Raw genomic sequence first — 11,069 nt, 5'->3', positions numbered from 1 at the left:
AAACTGGATTATTTCTGGACAAAATTAAACTGAAAAATGTGCTGCAAGAGCATCCCAAATGCTGTTTGAGTATCATTCAGTCCACACAACCACTCTTGAGCTATGCTGAAGTTAATTCTGTCCCAAACACATGCAGCATTGATGACAAGGCTTCAGTGCCAATTGTTCTGCTCACATTCATTGCTGTTGTACCAGTCTATGTACTAACAGGAGTAACCATCAGCTGTTAGGCTTATCACCAACAAGTACTGGCAGAGTCACTTTCTACATCTGCTGCATCTTTCTCTGTGGAACTCTTGAACAGCATTACACCACAACTTTCCTCATTTTGTGTAGAAAAGTTCACTTAGCAAAGGAATTATCATCAACAACTACAGCGTTTTCCAAACTTTTCTATTAAACTAATCTGAGATTAAACCAAGGACTGAACTGTAATTGCAATTGATATTACATTAGCTGCTAAATTACTGTAGGTCAATGCAAACTTCGTAAATCTGGCAATGAGGGAAAGTGTTTGTAGCACTGAAAACTTCAATCATTATGAAGTTGGGGAGTCTGACGAGCTCTCAAGTGGGCAGCTTGTTCATCAAATATCAGATGAGTGTACTTACTACATCCCAAGCAGTGTCAAGCAGCATCTTATTTCTCAACCCACAGCTAACACAGGAGTAAACCAGAGCCATTAGAGATTGAGCACAAGTCTTTTCTTGTAAACTGTGTCATTAATGTAGAACTATAAATAACAAGTATGAGACACCAAGGTAACATCCTGAAAGCAGCTTTCCAAAACCTAAGTGCCACTTGTTGAAGTGATTAAAACCATCTTAAATTCCTTTGTCTAGCTATCTGTGGAAACCATAGAGTTAAAAAAAAAAAAGAGGAAAAGAAACAACATTTTGAGTTTGGTTGGTACTAGATAGGAGCTATATCAGGTCTGTGTGATGGTTTACTACCTCTCCTTCACATCACCATTCTCTTGTTTATAAATGCAAACAAAATATGCCTTTCCATGAGGCATGTGGGCAACGATCCTCCTCATACCAAATATAAAGAATTTATCCTCCAAGAAAAGAAAAATGTTTGCAAGCCCCAGCTTTCGTTCATGAGACAACAGAACAATGTGACTACATAAAAAGTTTATTTGATTAGTACAGGTCCTCTAGATACAGCAGTTAAACAAAAACATCATTTGGCAGTCAGTTTATTTCCTAATTCAGTAATAGAAGTGCAGCTTAGTTATAAAGGCACAGTGTTGACATTTAGACAAATCACTGATGTCCAGCAGAACTGGCAAGAGAAAGACCTCACTCCTACTTTCTTTAAAAACTACTTGTTTCATTTGCCAACAGTGATATTAAAGAAGAAGAAAAGCCTACATTGGAAGCAGTCCTCATCTAAAAATCTGATCTGGATCTAGAAAAAAGTCCTTGGAAATAGGACAACATACTGAAGCTATCAGTCAGCAACTCACATTTCTCTTTTCTGGTGCTTCACAAAATCCTCTAGTGAGACTGAGCTTGCTGCCATTTCACTTGCTTAAAATTACCAGAAAAAAATCTTGAGATGAATGAAGGAGAAAATAGGCTAGTATTGAAGTGTTATAAAAGATACCTGCCTACTGTATTTTGTGTGAGGGCACAACCTCCTGCCCACTTTAACACCTCTCGAACACCCCTTTGCCTTCCTTTGTGGTGTAATTGGCCGTGTGCAATCTGGCAGTTCTCTTACAGCCTGCAGCCAGGCACACTAATTTGCTTTTACATCATAATACATGCGGAGAACTCTTCTGACAGTCTCTACGTATTTATCATCGGGAACAGGTTTCCTCTGGCTTCCTGGCTCAAGAAATTTCTTGATTGTGGGGATGCTGCTTATTCTTGCTTTAAATGCCTAAAAGGCAAACAGTAAGTACATGGTATTTAAAGAACAGAAAGTAAAACAAGACAAAAAACTATTTTACTGATTTATGTAACATCCTTTAAGAAGCTGTATGTGGAGACAAGACAGGAAATACGGTTTTAACTGTGGATGAATTTTACTCCCACTCACTTCAACCCTTTTATTTTCCACAGTAACAAATGAGTCCTCTGTCTTGTATTGATATGGGATGAAGTATTAACAGTTATCTGTGGTTTCTAATATGTATATTACTCAGATCAGTTCTTATGATCCAGAAAATACCTTCCACTTCACAGTATCACAGAACTGGTGAGTCAAAAAAAAAAAAAAGGGAGGATGCTTTTCTTCAGATGTGTACAGGGGTTACTCCAGAAAATAACAGTTTCTCTAGGTGAAATATCTTACAAGGCTCTTCCTAAAGCAGGAAAAGCAAGACTACAATGAAAAAGTAACAAATATTTCATGGAATTATTTACACATAACAGATTTTGAAATATCATTTATCACATTTAGAGCCATATGAGCATCTTGTTACTGCAAAGTACCTGTAACTGAGGAAAGCCTGAGAGCACGTCTGACTTCTTCTCTTCTACCATTAAAATGGCTTCAAGAAGATGAACATCTGCCCAGGTAAAATTGCTGCCAACAAGGAAGTCCTGCCCATGGTCCTTCAAAACCTAGAAATGTCATGGATGAAAACACTCAGGTGTGGATAGCCAGCTGAGGTTCACGTTTTCAAAATGCACAGGGCACACCTTCTTTGACAATATTACTGTCTCCTTTTCACCCTTCTTTCCCATGCAGCTAACAGGGGGAACAGGGGATGTGCCAGCAGTCACTGATCATTTTACAGCAGAAATCTAGAATCCCATGGTTTACTGATCCTTTCTTCCAATAGCTCTAGGTAACCCTGTGTACTAGACGATAGGGTTAGATACCTTCTTGGTGTTCACACCTTTCAAGTCTAGTTTATCTGGATTTTTTCTATACATTCTTACAGCTTCAATGGAAAAATAGAGTATAAAAGAGAGGTGATTGGCCTAAAGCATTGGGGCTAAGATGCAACAAGCGGAATATCGGGCAGAATGCACTCTGGCAACCACCTACAGGAGACCTGGCAAAGTGAAAAGCTGTCTTTAGTCTTTAAAACAGAGAGGAGCTATTCCTGCTAGATCATCCTGTCCATGCATATTAATTTCCATTGAGAGTACCTCTTGGGTTCTAGCTGTCAAATTATCAGTTAGAAAAGCACCAAGATTCCAGTATGGCTAGAAGTCAGCAGTGATAACTGTGTATCGCTGTGTTTAGAAAAACCCAATGGACTTGTATTTGAAATGGTTAACAAAGACAATTAGCAATGCTTTTGCAATGCAAATTACTGTGGGTGGGTTGACCCTGGCTGGGCACCAGGTGCCCATCACAGCTGCTCTGTCACTCCCTCACCTGGACATGGGGAAGAAAATACATGAAAGACTCTCGGGTTGACCCACCCCAACTGGTCTGATACTGTTCTGACCCCCACTCCAGACAACAGACAGTATGGATGTCCTGGATTAAAGTACTGCACTGACACTTGCTTCTGGTTGTGGTGATATACCCATTGCTATCCTTCCAGAATCAGGGAAGAAAATGGTCCTCCTCCATACCTTTTCATACACTGGGAAATACCTGCTTGTCGCCTTTTGAACTATAAAAGCACGTTGTTTCTCTTTATCCTCCACTGATAAGAAAGGGAACATCAAGATGAAGCCCATAAGGTCATCAGTTCCTCCAACATACATATCAATCCTTAAAACCAAAGCAAACAAAAACCTTAAATAGAAGGCACCCTCACAAGCAGAATTACCTTATATTTGTTTTAGGATAGTAAACACTGAATTTTCCATCCCCCTGTTGTGGTACCTTCCCCCCCCACTCCCTGCTTCCAGACTGCAGTGTGATCTGAGAAATGCTTTTTTTAAGCAATCTCAAACACATTCCTTCATGGAAATTATTTCTGCAATTAAAAAAATATGTCACAGTGCGAATCTTGTATTTGTAATGATTTTGGCTCTTTACTTGCTTCTCTGTGCAAGTTTAAACAGCGTTGCACAGAGGTTAAGAGTGTAACTTTGGTGCAACAGATCACAATCACCAAAGAAACACACAGCACCACAAGGAGTCATTCCCAACTGACTTAATTATCTGGATGTATCCCACCTTCAGAATTTCATCCTAAGTCCAAGTAGTGACAAATAGATAAATAATGGGGTTGGAAGTCCGAAGCATACCAGGTCCTTCATCCAGCTAAATTATCAGTATATCAGTTCTTCAGATTATCCCTTTTCCAGACTATGAGAGCAGGTTTTGTACTGTAGATGGACATTCAAAATGCTACATACTGAGACAGCCCAATCATACTTTTTCTTCTTCACAGACACAACATCAAGGATTTAATTTCACATGAAACCAATAGTTTTTCAACAGCTTTTAGCTCTTCTTTCCCCAGCTCCAAAAGATCTAAACCATGCACTTTTTTACAGCGCAGTGGGACATCATGCAATCACAGATAATGTCAATGACAGCTCTTATTTTGCAGTCAAAAGTTAGAAACTAACCATTTCTTTGCAGTTTTCTGGTTACAAAAGTAGTTCAGCATCTATATGCCAGTCACCTCTCAAATACCTCTGTCAGGCTGTATTAATTTTTCACTAAGGCACAATAAACCCATGACTCAAATGTTTTTATGTGAAAAGTAACTGAGTTAGAACAAATCAGTTCGCTTGCATCTAACTGTGGCCTCTCGGGCTCACTGCAAATTGTGTATCACTAAGGCTCACAGGTGATTGTGCACAGGTATATGTGCAACCATGCAATTAATTCTAGATGCACCAGAGCTACTATACTAAATTCAAGAATAGTAATACTATTACATACAAGGCTCTTTCCTTCAGGTCCTTCCCATAGAGGTTGTACTTTGCTGCAATGTAGCTGAGGATGGCTCTGGTCTGCACCATCTTCATCCCATCAATCTCCACCATGGGCACCTGCTGAAACAGCAGGGATCCACCTGAAAGGAAAGACACACATTATTTGACTGATCTAGTAACTCCACATCAGATTTCTTGCTGTCTTCAGAGGATTACTGCTTTTATAGTGATCTTGCTGTGGGTAGTCATTGTATTAAACTGTAGTTCTTCCATGCAAGGAAAAAGTTACAGTGGTGCAGACAAATTAAACTGAAAAACAATTACTGTGGGTTACCATCCTTCCTTTAAAAAAATTAACTGAAGTTGCAGTCAGGACTGTGTATAGCAGCTTTTAAAATGAAATTGAAATGCAATGGAGACAATCACACTAAACAACTCCACTGAGTAAAATGTGTCTCATTCTAAACAATGTAAAAAAAATTCTGTTCCATTATTCAAACAATATTTGAAGCAAATGTTAGATTTACAGATTTCTCTCTTACAACCAATCTTTAAGATGTATCAGATCATAAAATGAAATTCTGTGATACATATTTTCTGGTTACTGAAGCCCATGGTTAAGTTTGTGGGACTTAAGCTAAGATGGGATGTGTAGACAAATGGAGAACAATAGAATCCACAGGCCTGGAAAAACCTCCAGGTTGGAAAGATACTCAGTTTGTGATTTCATCTGTCCACATGTGGAAAAAAACCAGCCTCTGCAGCTGCTCACAGCTCTCAGCTTTACTCTTCTGTGTGGGAAGGAAGACATATACAGTCTTCAAAGACTTCACCCATCTTCTCTAAGTCTGGTTACACTTTTCTTGAGATTTCTTATGGACTCACCTTGCAGGAGCTTCTCATATTGGTCTCGTGTTTCCAAAAACTGTTCCTCAAACTGACAAAAGAGAGTGAGGAAGAAGAGGAAATAAGAATCTTTTCACATTTTTAGAACAGATAAACCTTTAAAGCACCATAAAAGGAAAAGAACATACATCATGGTTCTCTCCATTTCAGATGTGGCTCTAAGGGAGAACACAAGGACAGAAGTACTGGCAATATCTCCTGGATTGTCACACTTGATAAATGCTCCTACAGGCAACCCTAGCAAAAGAATAGGCAACAAGAACTGGAGTGAGGATGGTTTGTTTGGTATTAAACAGGTAGTGTAATGTGAAACAGTCTAGGCTGTCCTTAAGATGCTTTCTGGAATGTGGAAAAAATCTGCTGTGCGATATTTTGATTTGGGAGCTAGACAGGAACAAATTCTTTGGAAGTTAAAACAAAGCTTTTACAAAATAATGTACAAGTAGCAAGCCCTGCAAGAAGTTTAGTACAGATGCATGTTTCAGACACCTGAAGATTAATTATTCACAAGATGAGAAACAAAAAAATAGAGAATTGCCGGTGATCAGATCAATGTAGTTGCATTCAAATGCTGAGGCTGGCTAATCCAATCAGGGTTACTTACGGAGGAACTGAGTTCAAGATTAAGACACCAGTTAGACATCTACATGTATGTGTTTGCATGTGCCATACATGTCTGTGATCAGTGCAGAACATGGAGACTAGAAAATGGTTGATGTTACCAATCCCTAAATGCCTTGCTCAGTCAGCCTCTCTCATAGCATCTATGCCACTCATTTTAGTAATTAAGATTTGCTATACTAGGGAAACCCCAGAAGATCAGGAATATTAACATATTGCCAATGTTCAACCATAGCAAGTATGATCACAGTCTAAAATTCAGAACCCAGGTTTCTGCTGATGAGAAGCTGAGAAAAGAATATTCCAAGGAAAAAATGTAGCAACTGGTACTCATCAACAGCTTTTTTTTAAACTTACAAAAAAACCACAAAAAAACAAAACTCAAGAAGTGAGAGGGACTTAAAACATAGGAACAAATGATGGAGAGAAGTTGGATGATGATCATGAAATGATGGAGGAACAGAAAAAGTTCTGTCTTATGCAAGGCCTGCAAAAAAAGACTGGTGGTCTTTTTGAAAAACTTCTACTCCTTGGCTCAGTACACAAGTAACTGTATGTACTGTACCAACTTATTGTGTAAGAGGACACTCAGAGAAAATACTAGTCTTTTGTGTCCTCAAACTGTATTATCAGTTTACCACCAAGATGGACAGCAAATGAATAAGTAAATTATATACTATCAGAAAAAAATTAAAGTACTATCTTCCTTCTCTGTTTTATCAAAGTATTTTCTTCCTGTGCAGATTTCTAATTTCCCTACACATGTGGGTCAATTTGCTCACTTCACCCTGCTAAGCTTCATCTAAATGATGCAAGACACAACATAATTTGTGTTACAGCTTATTATGTAAGATGCAGCCAGTGGAGTGAAAAATAAAACAAAAATCTCTGTGTGAGTGTTCAGTGGAAAACAGGAACACTAGAGAAAGTAAATTGCTGTTTCACTGGGCACAGATAACACTTGTTATGCAAGGAACACATCTATCAGCTCAGCAACTCTGGGTCAGTAATCAAGTGCTTAATTAAGCATTACATTCTTGTGTTAAGCAAGAGCCTGGTTTACAGTGTCACTGCTCAGAAAACATGTAACTTGAAGCCATGCTTTTGTGTGCCTGAAGTAAAAGTATTTAATTACACTGAATAGCCAATGTTCACTTACTATTGCATCTTGGGATGCCTTTTCTTTTTTTTTGACTAATAACATGTGATCTGCCTCAAAGACAAGCTTACCAATGTGCAGTAGAAGTTAAAAACTCCAAAACAAACCTCAACCCCAGCTGCAGCCAACAACCAACGAATCGATTCCATCTTGCCTCTTCCATCAAAGTAGTAAAGTTTTGGTTTTGCAGACATGACTTCAAACTTTCTGTTACCTAAAGAGTTGTAAGAGATAGTAAGTTAATAATGATACAAAAATCTGATGGCAGCTGGAATAATGATTCACAGGTCACTCACACAACAAAAATTTAAGTTAATTTTTGACAAAATATTTTAGCAAAGTTTCAGTCTAAACTGATTTGTTTTTATTGCTGCACGGTCAAGTCAAACTCTTTCGTAGACTTTTCATCCCTCTGAAATTCAGGAAAAGCATCAAGTTGCTAAGTAGGAGATAACAGAAAAAATAAAAAGTCACCACAAAGAAAATCCTTAAAACTTTTAGAAAATGTAAGTTTCAGCACAGAAGTTACACAGACACCACTAAAAGCCAAGCCTTGAGCAAAGAGAAGAGACAGTAAACCAAGTTTCCAAAGCTGGCAAACCTTGTATCAAGGAATGCCAGAAGTATCTAAACATTAATTCTACACGTTTAGGTGAAGCATGGGAATGTACTTTCAAGCCTCTCACTTTTTTCTTTCTAGCTGTGGTGATCTAGCAATCAGTAGAAACTTCAAAAGTATCGAAATATGTGATCCAGGATCAGTAGAAACTTCACAAGAATGGCCTGTTTCTTCTGTAATAATCCAGATTAAAACAAAGTTTCAGAGTGTTGCACTACTTATCCTTCTACAGGCCGCATTTCTTTCTATTAATAAACCCTGTTGCTATGTAAAACTTTGTAGACTTTTCGGTGATCAAATGCTGCTTTGCAAGCAGCATTTTAGTTCTTTAATGACTTCAGAAATTAGGCTATTAATTGTTATTTTTTGAATAGAGTAGTGTTTAGGCCTCAGCAGGAACTGGATTCTACTGTAGAGCCATAAACCAAGAGAGCAATCAAATTTACTCATACTGGCATTTCACATGCAGAACTCCCTAACAGCAAGTCTTTGCTGCAACTGAGAGCTGTTTTCCCTCTGTAAGGTGATTTATTGTCACTTCAATCCACAGTTCAAGTAATTCTGGAAAAGAGGCTCTTGGCATGCAAACAATAACTTCCAGTTTCCAGTATTTCAAAAGCTCCTTCATAAGCAGAGGGAAAGAAGACCTTGACCACGCACAAAGTGGTCTGCTTGTTAGCCAAGAGGAATGAAAAGAGAACACAAAACATGAGACTGCATCAGGTCATGGGAATTCAAAGGTTATTCTGCCCCTGCCTGCTCAGGGGCCTCTGATTGCTCTTAGGTAAGTCACAGGAAGTAAAACACTGCCAAATAGTGTCTTTACCACTGATGAATACAGCAGTGAATTAGAAACACACAAAAAGACTGAAGAAAAGTATCACTGTGAGCTACACAAAAGAACAGAATGAAACAGGAGCTACTTGTAATATAGCTACATTCACAGAGAAAGAATAAAAAAACCAAAGGTGATTTTTAACTTGTAGTTTAAAAAACTAAAGAAACAGAAGAGTCACAGTGCCACTTCTGGAGACAGGTCACTGGACATAAACAAGCCACTGATGCCCAACACATCTCAATGCAGCAGAGGCAAAAGGAAGGTAAAGAGGCATGGTGGGTGCTTGTCTTGTGAATACCAGGGGATCAAAAAGTTTGAAATGAGCTGTAGCGTTCTAGGTTCCTAGGACTGAGCCTGCCATGCCATACTGGTAGACATGCCATACAAAGTCCAACTTGTGAACTAAAATCTGATGGAAAGAGCACCCTGGTCAGGGATAGAGACTTTCTCCCTTCTCCGCCCTTCATCACAAAGAGGTAAAGTGTCAATTTCCAGTCAGAAGCTGCAATTGCTGGTAGGTTGCTGTGCATTCCCCTCACACCTGACACCTCAAGAGGAAAAGGGACTTTGCGAAAAATTTGCTCCTTGCTGTGATTTATAAAGGCCAGCTGGGTTAACAGAGGTGTCTTAGTTTAGGGCAAATTAGGAAGGAAAACTCTAAATGGGGATTTCCCCAGGGAAATGCCCCTCCCCACTAACTGGTCCGGGAAAAGAAAAAAAATTCTTTAGAGAGAAGTGGAAAAAGCTGTTTATTTAACAGAAATTGAGTAATATTAAATAATAAAACCTCTTGCTGTTCGATGGGATGGCAAATCTAGGAGGAAAAAAGTCCTTTTCATGTGGTGTAGCTCGGCTCGCTCAGGTTCTTATCAGTCCCTCCGGCGCTGGAAAGTGCCGAGGCCCAGGCCCCGGTGGGCCACAGGCGTGAGCTCCCGGGGTTTGGCTGGGTGTTCAGTCCAGAGCAGGCTTGCACAGATCCAAGAAAATTGGGAAAAAAAACAAACAAAGGTCCAGGGAACTCCTCTGCCTCAGCTAGCTAGAACTAACTAAAAGCCAGAGAGAAGCTCTGCCCCGCTGTCTGTCCGTGCTGCAGACACCACAGTCCAGGAGCGGGATGTGTGGGAGTGATGTTTTTCTTTAACACAAACTGCGGGCTTCTTCTTCCCCCTCTCTTGCTCTCAAAGCCAGTCTTAAAGGTGTAGAACTTAATATATAACATAAACCAGACGATTGGGGATACCAGTATCATAAAGTCACCCCAGGACAAGAGGGAATGAGGGAACATAAATATCGCTGTAAGAAACGATCACTCCCACGCTAGAATGAACTAGAAGAATATCAGTTAAGAGGGCCAGGGGTCGAGCTGTGCTTGGCACGTCCTGCAGATCCAGGATTCCAGGGCCCGATTTTCCCTGCCAGCATTCAGCAGCAGCCCAAAAGCGGTTCCACTCTGCACCCGCAACACCAACCCGGGGGAACGTCCCGTGCTCAGCGTGTGACAGGCAGCGGCCGCCGGGCCACCAGCCCCCAGCCCTCCCGGGGAAAAGCTCTAGGGAGACGCGAGATGACGAGCGGTCCGCATTGTGACACGGGGAGCCCGTGACCGGGAGAGCCGATCCACGGCTCAGGCCTGAGCCCGTCACAGACCGCCGGCTCCCCGCCTCACCTGAGCCAAACCAGCCACGGGCACTGTTTGGGGGGGAGCAGGAAGAGAGAAATCCCAGGGGCCCACACTACTCACACGCACGGAGAGTCAAAGCGGCGATGCCGAGCGAGCACAGGACGCTCCAAGGTGGGCGCTCCCGCTGGCCCCGCCTGCAGCAGCGATCAGCGCCGGGCCCGCCCCGCCCAGGCCACGGGACGGCGACGAGCGGAGAAGCCGCCAATGGGAAGCCGCAAATTTGCAAGTTTCGCAAAGCCTTCTGGAAAGACACCTAACCCCAAAGGATTTCGCTAAAATTTTTTAACTGGGTTAAAAAATTATTTCTCTCAGAAGGTTTTATCGCTGCAGGTTGATTATTCCATGCTCCGTGCCGCTAGGTTCGTAGTGGTTGCTACAAACCGTGACGTTGAGGAGATCGGCAGTACTGAGCTATAAATACCTGTTTGCGAGCGCAG

At 40.9% G+C, this 11,069-nt stretch overlaps 1 protein-coding gene across 2 annotated transcripts; it reads right to left on the bottom strand.

Moving 5' to 3' along the window:
- Positions 1-1,121: 1,121 nt before the first annotated feature.
- Positions 1,122-10,808, bottom strand: LOC102103843 (glutathione S-transferase 3). 2 transcript variants are annotated; one of them, XM_088053339.1, is made up of 8 exons: positions 10,693-10,783; positions 9,739-9,917; positions 7,602-7,708; positions 5,694-5,745; positions 4,816-4,948; positions 3,546-3,687; positions 2,445-2,576; positions 1,122-1,890 (listed from the first exon to the last, which is right to left on the bottom strand). In XM_088053339.1, the coding sequence occupies exons 2-8, from the start codon at positions 9,788-9,790 to the stop codon at positions 1,747-1,749; spliced, it is 762 nt and encodes a 253-aa protein (XP_087909465.1). In that variant the 5' UTR covers positions 9,791-9,917; positions 10,693-10,783; the 3' UTR covers positions 1,122-1,746. The 2 variants fall into 2 exon arrangements, with proteins under 2 accessions (XP_087909465.1, XP_005518154.1); XM_005518097.3 differs by lacking the exon at positions 9,739-9,917 and having other exon boundaries at positions 10,693-10,808.
- Between the last annotated feature and the right edge of the window lie 261 nt (positions 10,809-11,069).

Source organism: Pseudopodoces humilis, chromosome 3 (genome assembly GCF_049639895.1).
Source record: "Pseudopodoces humilis isolate 2021_Gansu_Grassland_sample_001 chromosome 3, ASM4963989v1, whole genome shotgun sequence".
Taxonomy (NCBI): Eukaryota; Metazoa; Chordata; class Aves; order Passeriformes; family Paridae; genus Pseudopodoces; species Pseudopodoces humilis.
Note: the sequence above shows the minus strand (reverse complement) of the source record. Positions and strands in the feature narration are given on the sequence as shown.

Excerpts from the sequence above, each read along its gene's own strand:
- LOC102103843 (XM_088053339.1), bottom strand. The coding sequence starts at position 9,790 with ATGAAAAGGACTTTTTTCCTCCTAGATTTGCCATCCCATCGAACAGCA. Across the intron at positions 5,746-7,601 it reads TGGCTGCAGCTGGGGTTGAG|TTTGAGGAACAGTTTTTGGA; the intron begins GTTTGTTTTGGA and ends CTCTTTTGTCAG. Across the intron at positions 3,688-4,815 it reads GACCTGAAGGAAAGAGCCTT|GATTGATATGTATGTTGGAG; the intron begins GTATGTAATAGT and ends TTTGGTTTTAAG.